This window comes from Vanessa cardui, chromosome 9 (genome assembly GCF_905220365.1).
Source record: "Vanessa cardui chromosome 9, ilVanCard2.1, whole genome shotgun sequence".
NCBI classification, from domain to species: Eukaryota; Metazoa; Arthropoda; class Insecta; order Lepidoptera; family Nymphalidae; genus Vanessa; species Vanessa cardui.
The window spans coordinates 9,574,985-9,597,059 of NC_061131.1; the positions used below are offsets into that span (position 1 = coordinate 9,574,985).

The following is a 22,075-nucleotide window of genomic DNA, read 5'->3' on the forward strand; positions in this document are numbered from 1 at the left end:
TTTTCTTAATATGGATAGATTAAGCGTGCCGTTTATATGAATCAGAAACTACTTCGGGGACAATTTCAAAAGAAAATTTCGAATAAAGCAAAAATAGACTTACGAAAATGCGGCTTTCATACGTCATGCGGCATAAACTACAAGGTACCACCCTCGAAAGAGCTGTAATCGACCTCAGTAAAAAACTTTGCAAAAGAGCTATTATATGTCGTACATCATATGACATCACATCATATACACAAAATTTGATTAAAGACAGTAAGAAATTCTGCCCCAAATCGCACCCTAACTGTAAGCCGTTTAAGAGTTCCGTCAATACATAGTATAAAACAAAGTCGATTTCTCTGTCCCTATATCTTTAAAACTACGCAACGGATTTTGATGCGGTTTATTTTAATATATAGTGTAATTCAAGGGGAAGTTTTGTGTATATAATAAATGAACAATATAGTAAAGAAACACTGACAATTTTAGAAGTTTGCAATGTGATGTCGTAAATAAACAAATTCTTTAGTATATTTAGTATCAGTATTGCACCCGTGAGAAGTCGGGGCGGGTCGCTAGTTGATTATAATATTCGACTATGACAATGACATGACAATACCCACGTTCCGGAAGGTGATTCAAATATCCAAGTAACCCATAAATAAAAGATTCGACCGAGTATTGCTAACGTGCTCCTCAGAATTGTTCCGTTCCCTCCCGTTCCCTTAATTTGTCATGGATCCTATGCTCAGAATCTTACCAAACTTTCACCAAACTACCCTTAAAGTATATCCTTTATAATAAAAAAAGAATTATCAAAATCGGTCCACCCAGCAAAAAGCTATGAGGTAACAAACATAAAAAAAAAAAATACAGACGAATTGATAACCTCCTCCTTTTTGAAGTCGGTTGAAAATAGATGAAAACCTATTTGCAAAAAAACTACATACACCATCACCGGTATTAGATGTATTATTATTATCATCAATCAACTCGCATAGTTTTTATATATGAAAAAAACTGATTGGATTGGATTTTACTGCAGTTTCAACGCCACTTATGTAACGAGAATAACAAGATTTCATGACTCTATCTACACGATCATTTAAAATGTCCAATTCAATTGAGTCTCTAGGATTGTTATACTTTTTAAATCTATATCTTATTTTCTCTTTCTCACTTATAATTTTGATTAAGGCTCGTGAAAACCATAAGGGATATATTATATTTCTTTTAATACATTTTGGCACAGTTGAATCTATAATAATAGATCGAAGTGTGTGAAAAAATGGAAACCATGATATTGACATCCCCCTTATCCGACTTAAATTCCGACTGCCAGTTTACTTGGTATAATTATAATTCACAATGAAGTAATCTGCCTTTTTGTAATTATATGTGGCAAAGAGATTAGTTTTAAGTGAAATAGAACATGAATATCTAGTGCAGGATGGTGAGGATCGAGTTTACTCAGTATATTAGACGATTTTTTAAGTGATATGTTTGAACAATTGCTGAGAACTAAATCTAATATTCTATTATTATTATTACTTATATTGTTAAATTGTAGTAAGTTATTTAAAGACATAAAATTAACTAAAGAAACACCCAGATTAGTGTTACAGTTTAACGGTATTAAGTGATAGTCATTTTGAGAAAAATTCCAATCGATAAATCCTAGATTAAAATCTCCTAAAATTATTATATCTAAAGAGTTCGATTCCATTACAGTACTTATATTATTTAAAAGAAGATCGACAGCTTTACAGATTACGGGTGGTGGCAAGTACAACACACAAAATACCATTGTATTTTGTGTTATTGATAAAGGACATTTCCTTTGTCAAACCATTTCCTTTTACTTTCACTGACACCCACAAGTCCTCGAAAATACTTTCAAAGTGCTTGATTCGTTTAGAACTTTAGACGGTATTTTATTTGACACAGCTATAAGAACTCCTCCACCATTTTTACCAGACAGTGCAGTTGTACACCGATCTCTTCTGTATATTGTGTAGTCAGTAGTAAAAAGCTCCTTGTCGTGAATAGAATCATCTAACCAGGTTTCCGTTGCTATTATTATATCAAAGTTATTTTTGTAAGTCTCTAACTGAATATCATGCAACTTATTCTTCTTGCCGCGAAAATTTTGGTAGTAATTTATTAACTTATATTATAAATTTATTATTATTAAAATACTTTATTTAAAACAGCCTAAGCAAATTTGTTTTAACTGTTGTAACGTACAGATATAATTTATTTATTTTCAATCTTTATCCCATACCTATATTATAAATGGCGTCATTTATAATTAACTAACTTTTCCTACTTGAAAATCTAAAGCATTTTCTGCCTCATACAACCTCTCTGTGGAAATATCTTTCGCTTTTAAGAAAAAACACCGAAAATGAACTACAATGTGACTCATTTTCGGTGATACTTTGAGAAAGGCTTCCTTTTTACTTGAGGAGAAAATTTGGACTAGCTCAAATACTACTTATTACACTTTTATCATTTTATTGACCATCCTTTCTGTTACAAGCACAAATAGCATGCATCAAAGTTTCATATTTATTTTAACAATTTATTTGAAATTCACGTGTTAGGCTTGTACGCCATAAATACATATTACATTTTTAATACCTTTAATTAAATACGAAGCCTCTGTGTCCAATTGTTTTGCCATGCATTGTTTCTATTTTCTCTGAAGCCTAAATAAAAAGTCAACTATTTTTAATCTATAGCCAAAATCTCTAGTAATATTGATTTTTTCAATTGTCACTGTCACATGTCAATTTAATAGTACTAACTTGTATGTAACCCATTAAACCAAGAATTGAATTGAATTGTATGTAACAATTTTAGGTTCATAATAAAAGCATTGAATTGACAAGTCGTAAAGAATTATTATTACAGGGATATTATTGTAGATTTTTAGTCTTTAAAGCTGGAGTCGCCTGATGCTGAAAATTACTTCCTATACAGAGCAAAAAGAACTACAATGGCAACCGGCACTCTTAGCCAGTATATTCAGACGGTGGAGAGAATGTTTAGACTTGGAGAAGGCTACGAGCTTGCGCGTCTTCTGTCCCTCAGGGATGCACATGTTGTTAATAGGAATCTTCGGTCCAGTGATATTGCTACCATGGTGGAAGGCAACTGCGTAGCACCCCTCGATGAGCTTATTATCTGCCATTTATTATGTGTCAAGGTATAAATAATTCATCTAAATATGTATTTTAATATAATATAATGTCTATAAATAACTAGTTTAACTAATATATTTCTTAAATAAGATACACACCCCAAATATGGGCAAATGTTAAGATCTAATAAATATTTTATCTTATTAAAATATAGATTAACAAAAAACTAGTTTTTTTTTTTTTATTTAAAAAATTCGCTACTGTGGCGAATGTGTGACTGTGACTGTGGCATAAAAAATGTATTTATCAAATCAATTATTTTTCTAGGCCATCTGTGAAAAGGAATTCTTAGAAGCTTACAGTCATCAAAGTCAGTGTGTTGTAACTATTGTAAAAATTCTGCAAAATCAAAAGGAACAAAACTGGTGTCTTCCTCTAATGTACACTGTCTGCTTGGATTTAAGACTGGTTGCCCAAAAGGCTGAGACAGGTAAATTCTATTTAATTTATCTAGTAGTTTCTTGATGCTAAGACTTTGTGGGAACCCATTAAATGTCATATAACCCACTCATATGTTCTATTGCTCAACAATATTTAGTCTTTTTATATGACCATTTAAAGGAAGAGTGAGTCATTGTTACTACAACTACAAGGGAGAGGTAGCTGAAAATCCAAAACGAATAAACTGTATCAGACTAATTCCTCAAACTAATGTCAGAAAAGTACACAACAAGATGCATTAATTTTATGTTTTTCTTTAAAATGTCTTATGGATTGTTACCAATGCCATCCAGCCCTGTCTGTCAAGTATTTAACCCATGAAAGATTGGTTTTTGTAGTTGTCACATGAATGATGGATTTGTAAATTATGAGATATGTTAGAAAATAAAAATATTAAAATTTACAATTACTTGACAAGACACTTGTAGTATCTTATCATGGAAAACATGTTGATAATTAAAATTTTTTTTCTATTTTAGCTCAAAGCAATGGCAAGATTTTGGAAAAAGCTGCTGAGAGCTTGCTATCCTGTTTCAGAGTCTGTGCAGCTGACAACAGAACATCAGATGATGATACAAAACGACTCGGCATGTTATATCTCGTTAATCAACTTCTTAAAGTTTATTTCCGCATTAATAAATTGCATTTGTGTAAACCACTCATAAGAGCCATTGACTCTTCACCGCTCTGGTACCAGTTTCCATTGGCTCAACAAATTACATATAGATACTTTGTAGGGCGCAAAGCAATGTTTGATTCTGACTACAGAATGGCAGATGAATACTTATCTTTTGCTTTCCAAAAATGTCATAGAAAAAGTCATAAGAATAAAAGACTTATTTTAACATACCTAATACCAGTTAAAATGTTATTAGGCTACATGCCAACAAGGGGTCTGCTTCAGAAATACGATCTCCTACAGTTCTGGGATTTGACGTCAGTTGTTAAGAATGGTGACTTGAGAGGCATAGATAGAATAATGGAGATGCATGAAAATTTCTTCATCAGTGCTGGTATTTACTTGATTGTTGAGAAATTGAAAATAATTGCATACAGGAATCTGTTCAGAAAAGTATTTTTGGCTGAAAACACACACCAAATCGAAATAGCCAGTTTCCAAGCGGCATTACAAATAAGTGGGCAAGAGGATGTGGACTCTGATGAAACACTATGCATTGTCGCCAATTTGATCTTCCTCGGCAAAATCAAAGGTTATATGTCATATCAACACAAAAAAGTAGTCGTTAGTAAGCAAAACGCATTCCCGCCGTTATCGACTTTGTAATTATTTGTATTGAATAAATGTTAAATGAATTTTTTAAACATTCTTAATAAGATGTTTGTTCTTAAGAACCCATTCCCGATACCTATCTGCAATACTTTTAATTGAAAGTGGTTTTGTAAATGAAACATCAATGACATTAAAACTTTTTTATTAAATTTATAATATATTTCAAAGAATAATATAAATATAATAAATTTTACGCCGATTCCTTAGCATCAATCCTAACAATGCTGAATTAAGTCTTGCAATATATTTTAGTTTCTAATAGATTTCTCTAAGTCTTATTAATTGTAGATATAGATTTTTCAAGTTATTACTATTATTAAATAGATAAGAATGTTAAGATAGAAACAAACATTGTGATGTGCTTTGTGATATTGTTCAAATAGAAAACAGCAAATAAGGTCAACGGAGCAATGATATGTCTGTAGCATTACTTCTGATATGCACTTGCAACTGTTTTAAGTAATACTCTCTTTAAAACAAGATATATTAAATATTCAATGCAGGTGGAAAATTTAATACCAATATTCATAAAACACACCATAATGTCCAATGATGAAGTAGAAAAATATGTATTACGAGTTTCTGAGTAAATATTACAATGTTTATTTTTATAATATTTAATTTATAAGTAATCTAATATAAATAACTTATGTTAACATTTATCCTTTAAAGATACTTACGGATAAGCCACTTTGGTTAACAAAAAGAAAAGACAATGATGTTTCGACAAATAATTGTTTTTGTTACAGTTAGTGATGTGAGTTTCATTTACATAGATAATCGATTTTTCAAGGGGTAAGTACCCAGTTATAAAATTGCTTATCTGTAAATATCTTATTTCTCTTTTTTTTACCGATTCTTATAAAATGCTCTAAAATTTTAGTAATTATGTATGTAGATTATAATTATATTTCATCTACTAAAGTAATAAATGTCTACTAATCTTTAAAAATGAATATGAGAATGTATCTCGAATACTGATTACATTAAATCAATAGATGTAAAACGAAACCGACTTTTTTCTCATCAGGTACCTTATTACATATAAATAAGTAATATTAAGTATGACAAGTTTGTCACAAGCAATATTTATTATTTCTTACGCTAATAATAATCGGCTATATTTTTTTATAGTATTTTAACCATTCAAAAGCTCAAATGAATCTTACGTACTACATTTTGGCATTATGTAATGTATACATTTCCTAAGGAAATTGTAGCAAAACTAAAATAGAGATCAAATCAAATGGCAGGAGACTTGAAATGCGAAGTTATACGTTTGATTTAGTTTCGCTCGGCAAAGGAGAATTTATGCAGGGGCGGTCCTTTTAATAGTTCGTCCTTGTAAGCTGCCAGGATCGCTCGGGACACGCTCGGTTCCGGTGCACTCGTCTCCAAAAACTGATGCATTATTCTGTAAGAAGATAATTCACCATGCATGAACCTCTTTTGGAGAAAAGACGATCATTCCTATTAATCAACCAGCTACACCAAAAAGCAAGTGATATCAAAATTTAGGTAACTGAAAGTGACAATAAATGAATGTATTAGGTTGGGGAAAAAGTCTTTTCGCATATAGTATGTATGAACTTGTAATAAAATCTCTTTGGCTATACCATTTGTATCTGGCTGGTTTTTGTATCATTAAAAAGTTTTAATTTTAAAGAAGGCACTTCCAAATTCAAATTATGAATTTGTGTGATTTTCATTTGTTTTTGTTGTTGTTAAAATGAGTGAATCTAAAGAAGAAATTCGATAAATTTTAAAATTTTACTATAAAAAAGTTAAAAATGCAACTCAAGCCGCGAAAAAAATTTGTGATGTTTATGGACATAATGCAGTATCTGTGAGAGTAGCGCAAGTTTGGTTTAAGCGTTTTCAAGCCGGAAATTTTGATATCAAAGATGCATCTCGCTCTGGTCGCCCTGTTACGGACAAAATTGATGGCATTTTTGAAAAAGTGGAGCAAGATCGGCATATTAGTAGTTACGATGTAGCTGAAGAACTGGCAATTGACCACAAAACGGTTTTGACTCATTTGAATAAAGCTGGGTACACAAAAAAGCTCGATATATGGGTGCCTCATGAACTCACTGAAAGAAACCTAATGAACCGTGTACTCATTTGTGATTCTTTATTACGACGTAATGAGACCGAACCATTTTTGAAGAAACTGATAACTGGTGATGAAAAGTGGATCACATACGACAAGAATGTGCGAAAAAGATCGTGGTCAAAGGCCGGTCAAGCTTCACAAACTGTGGCAAAACCCGGAATAACTCGCAACAAGGTAATGCTGTGTGCATGGTGGGATTGGAAGGGCATCATTCATTATGAGCTGTTACCGCCCGGCAGGACCATCGATTCAGAACTGTATTGCGAACAATTGATGAGATTGAAGCAAGAAATTGAGAGAAAGCGGCCAGAATTGATCAACAGAAGGGGTGTGGTTTTTCACCGTGACAACGCTAGACTTAACACATCTTTAGCCACTCAACAAAAATTACGAGAGTTTGGCTGGGAGGTATTAATGCATCCGCCGTATAGTCCTGACCTTGCACCTTCAGATTTTCATCTGTTTCGGTCTCTGCAGAATTCCTTAGGCAGTGTCAGATTAACATCACGAGAGGACTGCCAAAACCACTTGTCGCAGTTTTTCGATCAGAAGCCCCAAAATTTTTACAGCAATGGGATCATGTCACTACCAACAAGATGGCAAAAAGTTATGGAACAAAATGGCACCTACATACTTTAGTCAAATGTAAATAAACTGTAAAAAAAACTTTTGAATTTTCATATAAAATACGAAGAAACTTTTTCCCCAACCTATTATTTACTAATTACGGCCGTCGAGGACCTTGTCATACGTTAATGAAGCCAGGATTTTAATTACCTAAATATAATCCAGATTTAACCTATAAAATTAGATTGACTATAACAAAATTTATCTACGGTAGCAAGTCGTTAACACTTTGTCAACTATATATAGTGAAAAAAACATACAATTTTCGACGTAGTCGATTATTTCATTGAAGTATCGTTACATTAATTTTACTTTTGATTAAATATTCATCGTTTATGTTACCGGTTAGAAGGAGACAATCCAAGTCCATCCCGCGCCTGTAGGAGTTCAGGGTGATCGTTGATTGTATCTGTCAATGCCGCCATCATCACGTCTGGAATATTAATGATTACCACAAATGATTAAGTTATTTTTCACTTTCATTTAATTTATATAACAATCATTTAAATATCATTCAGTTTTTTGTGCTGACACGTTTTGCCTACAGGGTGGTGGCGACTGCCTAGTCTAGCTTAGTCGGGATGTATTGTAACATTTTTCAGTAGTATTTGGAGGAAAACCAGGAACTACTATGTTAAGTGGGACTTTTAAGTAAACAAAAGAATAAATAGTTAAAAATAACGTGTGAAAACGAAATGAGAAAGAAGCAATTAAACGTTGTGCAAATAAACGTTAAGTTAAAAGAAAATTGAAAAAAAAAAAAACAGCATATTACATTAATATTATTTGGTCATAAATATATAAGTACCCAAAAGTAACACGTGAATAATGAACCAACCTAAATCCTAACAGGTATTTTTAGCTATTTCCAATGTATTATAAATTTGTTTTTGAAATTATTTCTCAAACCAGTGGCGTAGCTATCGTAGGGCCAGGAGGTGCAGTGCACCAGGGCCCCGGAGTGCAGGGGGCCCGCTAAGCTAAACCTTAAGCTTCTGTAGCTAGAAAATCACGACCCTGCGCACAAGATTTCTTATTTGATATCTATAATTTTAAAGGGTAATTATTAGTTAAAGAGGGGGTGAGGGCCCAATTTTTTTTTCTATGCACCAGGGCCCTTCCTCACCTAGCTACGCCACTGTCTCAAACACATCCCGTACAAGAGAAACTTATCGAGTATCTAATCGGCGGTGGACTCACCGAGCACTTTCTTCTGTATGGTGCGCGACAGCTGTCCGCGTTGCGCTTCCAGCTCCAGGAAGGCCATGAAGCGCTGCGTGGCCGCGCGCGCCGACGCCGCCTCGCGCCCCAGCGACTGCGAGAACATCATCTGCGGCGCACACACACACGCTCACTCACACACCCTCGACCTTCTCATCGATACGCGACACCCACGCTAAACTTACCCCTTACTGGCTCAACTCCGCTCTGTTCCTATTCGCACTCGAGTGACAATACTTAAAAAAGGGCTTCCGTTACAAAACGATAGCAAACGAGGATTAGCCGTGCAGGGATTCCTATCGGTTAGACTACGCTTCATTGCCCATTTACTACGCCCCAGCGACTGCGAGAACATCATCTGCGGCGCACACACACACGCTCACTCACACGCATCGACCATTCACCTTCTCATCGATACGCGACACCCTAAGCTTACCCCTTACTCGCCCAATTCCGCTGTTTCTAATCGCACTCGAGTGTCAATACTTAAAAAAGGGCTTCCGTTACAAAACGATAGCAAACGAGGACTATTCATGCAGGGATTCCTATCGGTAAGACTATGTTTCATTGCCCATATAGTATTGCTGCCCGGATTAGAACACAAAGTAATTTGTTAGGAGTCATGATTGCTTGGGCCATCGCAACTCTACCATCGGTTCGGAAAAGAAAATACCCTACCTGAGAAGAACCGACGAAAGAAACTAAGCGGGTCTTTGTTTTGAAAATTTTATCATTTACTCCAACAATGAAAAGTAATTTCGATATGTCGGAGCAAGACAAGATACATTTATTAATTATTATTAATGGTATCATACTTCGATATTGACATGTTTCTTGTACTTGAACGCACCTTAGCCAGCTGGTATATGATCTCCTCCAAAGTATACTCCGTGTACAAGGTGTCGGCCGCTCGCAGCTTGTCCATCATTTCCTCGTACTCCTCTTCGCTGATGACTGGGTTCTCACGATCGTAGTCAGACGTGCCTTAAGTCGAAATACATACGATGATTTATATTATTTAATATAAAATAATACTTTCAACCATACGACTACGATAAACTAGTGCTTATGAATATATAAAACATGACCGTAGTGTAGTAACGTAACCGATACTAAAACATGCTGTTAATTTTCCTTGGTCTTGAGATTTTTGGCAACAATTCTGTATAAAGAATTAAAAAACAAAAAAAAAGCGAAAATATGAACTTTAGGTAAATGAAATATATTGTGTTCTTTCTAAGTTTTACAAAAGTATGAATAATCGTAATTGATTTTTTTAAGGTAGTTCGTATAGTTTTTAAAACGCAAAAAAATAAATATCATTCGAAATAAATATATCAACAATATTTCAAATTTGTTAAACTTTCAATTTTACAGAGAAAGTTCTGTACCACACAGAGGAACCATGCATTTATCTAAGCGTGGTTCGTTTAATTGTTGTTCGTGATTTTTTTTATTTACAAAATAAGAATACGATGGAATATAACCCAATTGATAAAGTAATGATTATATCATTATATTATGAATTCTGGGAAGTTCTGATAGGATCAAAACCTGTCACAGATTGCGTAAAGTACAAGACACGAGTTTACCGGAGAAACAAAAAACGAAAATTGAAAAAGTTTTCACAATATAAGTTTCATCTTGTAACTTTGTTATAATATCGATGTATGAATATCGATTAAGAAAAAGTTCTTAACAATATTTGGACACGTTCGAATGTCTAAAAAATATTTTTCATGATAAATTCTACTTAATAAAACTTTAACTGACTTTAATTAAAATAAAGACTGTACGTTACCTAGTTAAACTGATGGGTCTAACGGTATTTTGCAATCCTAATGAAACGTAGGTGAACAATATTTTTTCACAATTAGTCTCCAAAGGATTGTCGATGTCGTTGGAATGGGATGGCTTATGTGTAAATTTGAAATAAATGGTAGGTACCTACTTATTATAAATATGAAATTCGGTTTTAGGCTTCTATTAATTACTTAAAGTTTTTTTTATAAATTCATTTTACAAAGAAGTTCAATTGGAAATGAAAGTGTGCATGGAAATTCGTAAATTTTGAAATTACAAAAATTCGTCATATAAAAGGAGGAAAGTTTATATGCTTTATTAGTAAAAAAGTGTACAATAATGTTACAATGTATCAAAAAAACATTCTTTAAGAAGATTATGGTACAAATTATGTAGATAATTTGTTATATAATAAGATTATGAATATTGAATTAAAAAAAAAAGAATACTATTATTTCACTACTGAAGGCCAGTGCTGGTGGGTGATACCCGCTATTGATGAATATTTGTTAAGGTCGTCTTACTTAAATAAAGGGCGTCGCATGAATTTATAATAGTTTATTAAATAAATATTGGACAACATCACATCCATTACTCTGATCCCATTGTAAGTAGCTAAATCATTTGTGCTATGGAAAATCAGAAGTAACGACGGTACCACAAACAGCCATGCCCAAGACAACATAGAAAACTAATGAATTTTCTACATCGACTCGGCCGGTAATCGAACCCGGGACCTCGGAGTGGCGTACCCAAAAAAAAAAACGGTGTACATACTACTCGGCCACAGAGGTCGTCAGTTTATACATAAAGAGCGAAAAATTAAATGAAACTTACTTATAACATTGGTTTGGAGTACAGGATCGTAAGTGCGCTTCACGGGCTCGGGGCGCAGGTCGCTGGTGACCGGCAGTGAAGGTATTACGCCGAGGTTGTTACTCAAGTCCCACGTCTTGCCTGATATCGACCGGATAATATCTGGGCTCCCACCGAACGGAAACGACTGGGGTGGCACCTGATGGTATTGGTACTCCTGAGGATATTATATGCCATTTAAATTTACAACTAACTGCCAACTCACATGCAATTGACTGTAAAGATTTCATTGATTTTAGTCTTAACTCATATTACAACATTTGTGAACTTGCATGATGCCTATGTTTCGTACAACACGACAGCATCCTTTAAATTTTCATTCAAACACAGACCTATAATATTCATCCTCTTTGCTGAAGCCTGAATTATAACGAATTTGATCCTTATGTTACCTAAAAATATATGTTATATCTACATTACACAATGAATACTTCAATCACGGGCAAAACTCCTTAATATATCTGTACGAGACAAACCAATCGAAGCATAATTGTCTGTATATGAGTACGGTTAAAGGTTAAAGGCTTCCGTTGAATCTTTTCTCTATTTTTTGTGCCCAGCAAAGCGGGCGGGCAGACCACAATTATCAGCAATACATTATATAAATATACATACATTCTTATAGACATATAGTACGACACAACTTAGATGTAGCATCAGCAAATTCAATAAAACCGATCACTGCCGATTTATAGAACCAATTGAAATAGTTCCCTATCGCATTATTCGACGCTATTCGTCGCTATAGATTCTCGCGTCAGAGAAAGCAAGTGCATGATAATCGACGTGTCAAATTGACGAATATGATATAACAAGCTATTACGTTTGCGTCAAGATCATATTCACATAAGAAATACTTATTTGAGATAATGTCCTTAATTCGGATGTGATCGGTTTTACAAATTTTACCGATGCTACATCTAAGTTATGCCGTACATCGCTTATCACGTAAGCACCTATTATTAAAATTTAGAATTGAATCATGAACGTATTTGAATTATAATAAAACCTACTAGGCTACTATTTTTTAAGTTCACCACTCGAGGGAGTAAATTGGAGGTGTAGTTTCGTGTGCTATGAAGTTTTATAAATTTCGTATGATTAAAGCCGCGTGTTTAGCTTGTATACTTACATATGTAATAATAAAGGAACATAAAGAATATGTACTTCTTATTAATGATATTTTCTACAGAATTATGAGATTCAACGAACTGTTATAATTAAGTTATATACTAGACTAATCAATAGCGAAATAATGTGTTCTCAAATTATTAACGTCACATCAGTCTCCAAAGTCACGCGGTACATGTAGCCGGATACCTATTATTTCGGGTCACTGGTCGGCTGCGTTAGAATTGAAATATTGCGAGGAATACCACTTATCTCACAACTAGGTCAGGCTCAACGCATATAACAAGAAACAATTGAAAACTACACGATAACTTTTTGATGTTTTCTCATCGGGAGCTGGTCACGTAACAATAAAACAAATTTGACGCGGAATTAGATAAATAAAATGAAGTTTTAGAACAAGGAAACGGTAAAATTATTTTATACCTATTTTAAACGTTAAATTTATTTCATGTCACTAGCGACCTAGGTGCAATACTGACACTAAATATAATAATTTGTGACATCACATTACAAACTTCTAAAATTATCAGTATTTCTTTACTATATTGTCCATGTATTATATACAAAAACGTTTCTCTCGAATCATTCTATGTATTAAAAAAAACAGCATCAAAATCCGTTGCGTAGTTTCAAAGATTTATGCATAGATAGGGATGTAGGGACAGAGAGAGCGACTTTGTTTTATAGTAAGTAATGATGTACCTTAGCGTTTTGTTCCATGATAAAGTTTCTGAGTTTCTCTTGTTGCGCGCTCTCCTCGGCCGCCTTTATGTTCTGCGTGTAGTGAGCGCGAAGATAATCGATGTTGAACTTGATCTCCTGCAGGAACGCTATGGCCTCTTCCTTTGTCATCTAATAATAACTTTCAACATTAAACTTTTTATTTGTAATATAGACGCTGGAAGAAATAATTATTCCTTAGGTAGATAGATAGCAGCTGATTTGTTACGTCCCTTGTGCCTGTAGTTACACTGGCTCTGGCTGGCTATGTATATAACTTACAAAAAAAAACCCTAATACCACTATTGTAAGTATTATATATGAATTAAATGCTTACATTGGTAATCAAATCAAATCAAGTGAATTTTATTCAAGTAAACTTCACAATGAAGCATTTGAATCATCGATAAATAAAATCTACCACCGTTTCGGAAAGCAACTTCTAGCGAGAAGAAACGGCAAGAAACTCGCATAGTTGGCCTTTTTAAATGCAAGTAGATTAACAATGCTGTTCTTTACAATAATTAATGTCCTGTGATGGAACCCGAGCCAAACTCTAGGCGTTTTTTTCTAAAAAGTGCTCTTTTAATGAACAATAATATTTATTTTTAAATTTAATCTTAATAATCTTCTTAAATTTTGGTGTATATGTGGTTGTGTTGTGTTTGTGAAGTTGGTGATATACAATTTTGATTAATATATCGAAAATAAATTATATTTAATTTTATACTTTGCTTTAATATGACTTGAATACTTAATTAATTCGATTAAATAAAAAGTAAATCGTTGCAAAGTAGTGTCATTATAAACATAGTTGAACACGAACCATTCCTTCTTGTAGGAACTCCTCGATAGCCGTCGTCACGCCGCGCTCGTCTCCGGTCCAGAATACATACTCGGCCATGTCCAGAGGCGAGTACTGCACGCCCGCGTACGCAGAGTAGTGGTCCATCTGATTGGTACACGGCATAAAACTCACGAAATTCACTCACTAAATATATTTGAGACTCATTTATTTCATTATACTTTTCTAATGCTTCCTTTGTAGTTTGTACATTCTATACTAGTTTACCCCAAACTCGTGGGTTCGAAACCCGGTTTTAAATTATTATTGCATTTTTTCGTTGAGATATGCTCACTGTACGACGTTTGGACGTTTTGTTTACACGTCCCTCGAAAAGCGCGTCAAGCCATTAATTAATCCTGCTCCTGTCCGATCGTGTTGAATTTTCTATCACAATGTTCTATCCGAGTGAGGAAAACAGTGAACCATCAAATCTGACTAATAATAATTCCTAAGATAAGCGCATTCAAATAAACATGTGTTTCAGAGCATACTACCACTTCTAGCTAATCCACCAACTCTAATTTAATCACTAGAAAACTCTGTCTTATCACAGTGCTGTTGATTTTTTTAGTAAACATATTTAACCTCCTCTTTCATTAAACCGATTTTCCGAAAGTAAGTACATAGTATAATATTCGATAATATTCAATATACGCGATAGAAAAATTCGGGCGACACGTGTACGAGCAAGACTTGTCATAAAATGTTATGACGAAACTCAAGTCTGGTCGACTCATAAAATAAGTTAACGACAACACTTACTTTGGTTACGCTTAGTAATTCTATTTTTAGAGTAATTGAGGTAGCCGTGAGATTACTTTTATTGGGGTTGAAAGCTTGCGCTAATGTTAACGTCTACTACATTTATAATATACATTTATAATGTACTAGCTCTCTTTGCTTCGCCCGGGTAGACAGAAAATCTTGTTTTTTGTGATAAAAGTGTTCAAGGGGTAATTAGGGTAGAGGGTTAATTTATGTTTTCTAGAATAAATATTAATGTTTTACAACGAAAAATATTTCCCCTATTAAAGCTTCTAGGTATTAAATTGTTCGAGTAAAACCAGTGTTCTTTGTTTGGGTTGAAATGTTTGTTTGCCTCACAAATATTTGTTCGGAAAATTCCTAGTTCAAAAACAATGAAAGCGAGTATCGTATATGACGTAATCAATGATGATATTTGCAAAAATGTAAAACGTAAAAATATAAGTATTTTTATAAAATTGAGACGTGTTTATCCTTTATTCCCACTCCGCAATTATTCTGCGTAAAACAACTTCCAAATAAAAAGTTACGATAACATTCAACGCTGAGTCTGAGCATTTAATGAATTTCTAACTTTTTATTGCGACAGTACTTTTTGAGAATTTATTTCATATGCGGGAACTAGTTTAATTAGCATTTAAATTAACAGCCCAGCCATTTTACTAAACGGCACCGTTCAACCAGGCGGCCTGACATTTTCTGTTAATACCAAATGGTATTTTGCTTTAGATGCCCGAAATTTAAAATATTTATACTGGTTAGATGAAAACGTTAGAGCAGGAAAATTTGTTTAAATAAAATTTTATAAATTGAACTGTCAGCTCATTTTTAGTATTTAGCAAGTTATCTAATTATATGAGCGGAAAATTATTCGCTAAATGTCATTCAGGTCGCTGAACGGTGACGTTTAATACGAAAAGGCAAGCCTCTAATGAATGGCTAATGAAGCTGATCGATGGCGATACATACATTATTATTTGTCTCCTTAGTAATGTCGGCGTTGAATGCACGTCGTACAGCCGTATGTCCGTTTTGCGGAGTATTAGTTCCAGATCCAGGTTGGATTAAACGAGCTGCGCCGTGGAATACCTGCAAAGATTTTATTATGAAATACGTCAACTTATAGGACATGATATAGTTCCTAAAAAAATACACTGACTTTAGTGGTTTGTTCCTCTGGTGCAATAGTGGTAGCAGCTGTCGCGTCCAACACGCTAATGTGCGCTCCATCTTGCACGAGAACTTTGTGAACGCCCTCAGCGGGCAAGTCTAGCTGAGTCTGTGCGTGAACAAGAGGCTTCTCATCGCCCGTCGCGTCAGCTGAGGCATGTTGCTCTAACCTGGACACAAGTTCACCGTTCGCTTGCACGGAATCTGTAAGAATAATGTAGTACATTTCAAACTGTAAATATGAATGTAGTTTTCTTTCAAAGTTGAGAAATCCATACATAAATAACCGAAAGCTGAGGAAGGCCATAAGAGGCTTTGTATTACATTACAACGGCTACGGTTGTCCATATTAGATTTCTCGTGACGTAAACACGGACACACGGACTTGTAACGAGACCGCATTTGTTAAAATTCGGTAATTTACATCGTATAAACAAATTTTCAATTATAGCGTGAATATAACGTAAACGATTCTATGAAAGTTGATCATTAATTTTTCGTTTGAAATAGTATTTGTTTTGTGACTGTTTAAACCAAATTTTAGAGTTTTTAACATTTGTGATTCTTTAGGGTGTCTTAGTTTGTTTCTTCTGATTTATAGTACATACAAAAAATACGATCGATACGATCTTTTTTTAATAGATTGTTGTTGTACAACTCACGTTTATTTCATAATCAATTTTCTTAAAGTGCATTCTTTGATAGAGTATATTTATAGTTAGTGTATTGTCAGGTAAGAAAATTCGCTTTTTAAGTCGATTTTAATCGAACCCCTTCCGACGACGACATTAATACAAAATTAATTACAAACTCAAATTGAATGAATGGCAAAATATTTATGGTAAATTACAGAGACTTGAAATATTTGGAATGTGGCCTATTCTAGTATTACTATATAAGTTTACCTATGTCCAGTTGACAGCTACCCAAAACTGTAACGTGTAGAATATGACTGTCATATGGTTTCACAGTTACGACCACAGCTTTACAATGGATTAAAATCATATTCGTACTCATTTCTTATAGCATGTACGTTTTATCAATTAGATTCTGAATAAAACTGCGCATCCAAGTAACGACTTGTCGAGACGAGACGCATTATTAAATTATTTTGCATAAAAAGTATCATTTCTCATGTATTCTAACATCATCAAAGTGCTATTTGTGTTTAATTACATAACTTTGAAAGTCCACACGTATTCACGTCAAGAACAAATTACTTACCAAGTCGATGAAATTCCATGTGTTCACTTTGCATTCCAGGAACGGTCTCCTTGCTTGCCTCTTCTGCGGAATAACGTTACATTAACAAAGTTTGAATTTCGACGCGAACCAGATAAAAGACATTTAATTTTATACAATTCTACGTGTTGTTTTGTCAAATTCCATTTTACTTTAAGATAGGTATTTTTATAGAATGCGATCTTTTTTTGCACAATTTTGTTTCCACATTACTGCATCGTATCCTACACACATACGTATTTTATTTATTTATTTAACGATAATGGTGTAATCTATTTTTACCTTAAAGTAGATTAGAGTTTCATTTAAGTAAATTAATTGTTTTTTTGACCTTTCACCCATAAAAATGTCTTTAAATTATAAATAGGTGTAGTACAGACACGCCCCGGTTACATATATAGATATTTTTAGCTAGCAACAAAAATTGGATTTCAGTGGCGAAAGACTACTCCCATAAACAATATTATAATCGTGTTGTACACTTCAGATAGTTCAGACGAGTGTAACCTTGTAATTTTTTGTAAAACTTTGTTACGTGTAATATGTCGTAAAAACTGTATTTATTTTTGAATTATAATTTGACGGTATTACTCAATTGATTGACTAAATACCTTTGTCATCATGTATATGTAAGTTCGGAAACCGATCTCACAACCAGAAAAGGGTTAAAGACTTGGAACTCATTCGAAGAAACGAGCAGCGTGAGGCCTCTACTGATTTCGTATTGCATACTCTTAGATTACATATTCGTACAATAGTTAACAAATACAAAAAACTATATAATTAGTAATAAAAATTTACATAGCGTAAAAGAATATAAAACATTTAAATACTTATAATAGTTCTTAATAGGAACTATTGTATGTATACGAAAACGCAATATTTTTCGAAGTTGTCTTCTGTTACTAGTTACAGAAAAAAATACAAAACTGTAGTACCTTTAGCTCCACTCCGTAATTCCACATAAATATTTATAGCGTTTTGTCGGACTTTTTCGGACCAAAATCGTTAGATCAAATAAAAAATATAGGTACAAAGTTAAAAAAATAAAACAGAAAATAATTGTGATTTTTTCTAAAAGTAAGGAAGTTTAAAAAGATCATGATTTCATTAAGTAGATTTTTCGAAATAAGACATTCTTCTTAAGAAATGCAAAATATATTAACAACGTTTATAATCTGAATTCATAAAACACAAACATACTACGTAAGGTTTCTTGTGCATGGCCGCAGCCACCCAGGCGAGATCAGACCGCAAGTTTATAAATAACGTTTAACGTTTACTTGACGTACTTATTTTCTTTGCACTGAGCTGCATTTCGTGTTCATTATACGACGCTGCCCTGAGAGCTGCTAGTGAGAATTTGGGCGGGGTCAAGTAATGTGTCCGTGCGAAATTCGAAATTTCATGTAATTTACCCTTGTAATTTATTTACTGCTTAAAAAGAACACAATGAACCTCATCTTTTCGACAAATAAAACAAAATGCACCCAGTCTAATCACGGTGTATTTCGCATTACACTACAATTAATATATCTTTAAATATTATAATATAAAACTATTTCACTAGTTATATCCTAATTAGTTTCACTTTTCGACCAATGATAGCGATCAATTTCAACGTCAATTTCAAAATTGTTTATGGAATGGACTATAGATATTTTTTTCGTCTTTGTGTGAATGCTGTGCACGTGTCGCGGCTGGGCGTCACTATTATTTATTGAATATGTATTCAGACAGACCTAGTTGCGAACCGGATGAATTCCTGCTGTGGTCAAAAGACAAAGCTAATTTCTCTTACTAAGTAGACATATTTCCCATAAAATTGTGTAAATCCTATATCTTGATGTATATAAATAATAATGATACTGCCTGTTGCGCAAATCTACGCAACTTCTTCATCTTCAATATCACTTACAATAGATATCATATAATATACATTATCCTAGAGACGAGGAGGAAAGGTAAAACTTATACCACCTAGTTTCCGACTTTGCAAAGTTAATATAACCTGGAGATCGGTATTCGTTTCCATAATAAGATTCTACGGCTATTTTTAACTTAGGCAATTAATAAATTTAAATCTCATGCAAAAAAACATTAATAAATGAGACATATTACTCGATACAAAAATATATTAATTTACTTGCATTTTATTGAGATACTCTGTAATAAAAATGGTGGAAAGAACAACAACTGAGTTTCTTGACACTTCAAAACTATAGTATGAAGTTTCAAAGGTGCATTTAATAGTCCATTTGAATTAAGAATATTTAGTGTCTCGTTAAGGCTCGCGCAAACTGTAGCCGCGGCGGGCCCCAACGCATCGCATTGCAAAATTGCGCCAAAGCATAGAGCAGACGCATCGGGCCGCACCGCAACCCAATATCTTATAATCAGTCAGGTTTTGGCAATCTAAGAAGATGGATAGTTCCGACGAAGAGCTTTTTTTATTCAATATGCTGTTTAACGAAGAGATGTAGAAGAAAATTAAAAGAAAACGTAGGATATGGGTACACGAAATTTGCAAGAAGAGAAATGTGTATCGTGAATTTCACTCCCTTTTTAAAGATTTATTAGAAGATGAAAGAAAGATAGATAGATAGATAGATATATAAAGATAGATAGAGAAAATATTCAGAGCTTCTTGAAACATTACGCCCAGTTTTGAAAAAACAAGCAACTGCTAACGCACACTGAGACGGGCCGCATTGCAACGCATAACATCGCCGCAAAAATACGCCTGGCTAGTGATGCGCCAATGCGTTGCGATGCGGCCCGTTGTGGCCAGCCTGCGGTGTGCGATAGCCCATACAAAATGTATGAAACTGATTCAGGAGAATTTTTGTTATGCGTTGCGGCCCGCCTCAGTGTGCGCCTATCTTTACAATGATTATAAACGTGTATCGTGATAATAATAATTGTCAGAAAATATTCTTCTGCTTCATAACATATATTATTTAAAGAAATTCACAGGCTGCCATTATGTGAGATTATTATTTAAATGTTTATATGTATAGTAAAGAACATGTAGCTATTTTTACGTTAAAAAACGATTGTGTGGAAGAATACGAGTAAATGTTCTTGCCGTTGTCATCAGTATTCGGAAGCTGTGCAAGCGATATCTTTTCGTAAACGTAAGCAGAAAATAAAAAAGAATGAACAATATTTTAACTGTCGTATTTTGAATTTACCTACATAATATAAAATAAATGAATCTTCTTCCAGTACTGTTTTTTTACTATTATGCCTTGTCAGTATCTTTAGGTAGTGGACCGTCAAGTCGTCTCTAATTTGATAATATTACGAGTGATTCATACACAGATATACATACAGAGCTTAGTAAAAAAGCATAAGTTATCAACAACAGACTGTAAATTCCCACTGCTGGGCTAAAGGCTTCCTCTCCCCTTGAGAAGAAGGTTTGGAACATATTCCACCACGCTGTTCCAATGCGGGTTGGTGGAATACACATGTGGCAGAATTTTAGTAGTTCGCATTATAGCATGGTGGAATATGTTCCAAACCCTCTCCTTAATGGAAGAGGAGGTCTTATCTCAGAGGGAAATGTACAGGCTGTTACTTGTGTATAAGTGAATGAGAGTATTATAATACATTCCATATATGCAATAGGTTGGTTTGATTGAATTTGATTCCTTAATATTAAATGTATACATCGATCTCACGTGTCATATTTATAATCAAGTTAAGTATTACTATAAATGCTTAGAACACAATTGTCATTACAACAAAGATATTAAAAGAATCGCACAAATTTAACAATGTGTTCATGAAATAGCAAAAATGAAGATTATCTGTGGGTTTATATCAATGCACAACTACAGCAAAAGTATCGATTCGTCTGTTGCTGTGATAAAATAAGGACACTACGACCCAACTACTGACTATTTGATATTCGATGCGAAACTTGATATACGACAGGATAGCATTAATTTCAAACTCTCGCTTTTCTCTTTTCGATTTATATTAGATATTTGTGATTCATTAAGTTTTTTGATTCTTCAACTGAAACCAATATACAAAGTGCCATTACCTGAGTAAATTCTCCTACTAACGCTATTCAATATAATAACACGATTATTTCGTAGGAAGTATTGAATAATGTATAATCCTATATGTATACACATATATTATTATTGTTTAAAATGAGTAATAAGTTATTTTTTAAACAATAATAGCACCTATGAGATGAAGAAATTGGCTTCGTTAAATAAACCGCATAATAGAAATCTAATAAACAACATCGTGATTCAAAATGGTTCGTACTTTGTTCCTTTGTGAACGGTTACAGTTATTCGGTATATTGATACTATAACACATGCAAATTGCGAAAATTATACGGTTTCCGTGTCATTTAGGTGTAAGAAAGTTTTAGGTGGTTTGCGGTTATAGTTGTAATAGTTAATCACTTATATTGTTATACATATTTATATTGTTTTACGTTTAGAACATAATAACATATTTTGTCTTATATTTATAATTATTTTTAGTAACATTAATTATTGTATAAATGATCACAACAAAAACCCATAAATTTAGTTAAAATCAATTTGATTATGTCTCTGTTATTACTTAAAATTAATTAATTACTATTAAGTATGAAAAATATG

General features: G+C 33.5%; 2 protein-coding genes across 3 annotated transcripts in view; one reads left to right on the forward strand and one right to left on the reverse strand.

The window, feature by feature from the left end:
- Positions 1-2,837: 2,837 nt before the first annotated feature.
- Positions 2,838-5,123, forward strand: LOC124532355 (PCI domain-containing protein 2). Its single transcript, XM_047107243.1, has 3 exons — positions 2,838-3,196; positions 3,459-3,621; positions 4,112-5,123. Exons 1-3 carry the CDS (start codon positions 2,987-2,989, stop codon positions 4,915-4,917), a joined length of 1,179 nt encoding a protein of 392 aa, XP_046963199.1. The 5' UTR covers positions 2,838-2,986; the 3' UTR covers positions 4,918-5,123.
- The window catches only part of LOC124532354, a 46,657-nt gene continuing 29,630 nt past the window's right edge, over positions 5,049-22,075 (reverse strand). The window contains exons 5-14 of one of the 2 annotated variants that reach the window (XM_047107242.1): positions 17,427-17,489; positions 16,192-16,406; positions 16,002-16,121; positions 14,247-14,372; positions 13,403-13,552; positions 11,528-11,723; positions 9,738-9,871; positions 8,867-8,996; positions 8,009-8,099; positions 5,049-6,337 (exon numbers count right to left, since the gene is read on the reverse strand). In XM_047107242.1, coding sequence (XP_046963198.1) covers positions 6,208-6,337; positions 8,009-8,099; positions 8,867-8,996; positions 9,738-9,871; positions 11,528-11,723; positions 13,403-13,552; positions 14,247-14,372; positions 16,002-16,121; positions 16,192-16,406; positions 17,427-17,489 — 1,355 coding nt within the window. In that variant the 3' untranslated portion in view covers positions 5,049-6,207. Of the gene's footprint in view, positions 6,338-8,008; positions 8,100-8,866; positions 8,997-9,062; positions 9,246-9,737; positions 9,872-11,527; positions 11,724-13,402; positions 13,553-14,246; positions 14,373-16,001; positions 16,122-16,191; positions 16,407-17,426; positions 17,490-22,075 lie in introns of those variants that run through there. The other variant, XM_047107241.1, reaches the window with a different exon arrangement.

Excerpts from the sequence above, each read along its gene's own strand:
- LOC124532355 (XM_047107243.1), top strand. The coding sequence starts at position 2,987 with ATGGCAACCGGCACTCTTAGCCAGTATATTCAGACGGTGGAGAGAATG. Across the intron at positions 3,197-3,458 it reads GCCATTTATTATGTGTCAAG|GCCATCTGTGAAAAGGAATT; the intron begins GTATAAATAATT and ends TTATTTTTCTAG. Across the intron at positions 3,622-4,111 it reads TGCCCAAAAGGCTGAGACAG|CTCAAAGCAATGGCAAGATT; the intron begins GTAAATTCTATT and ends TTTCTATTTTAG.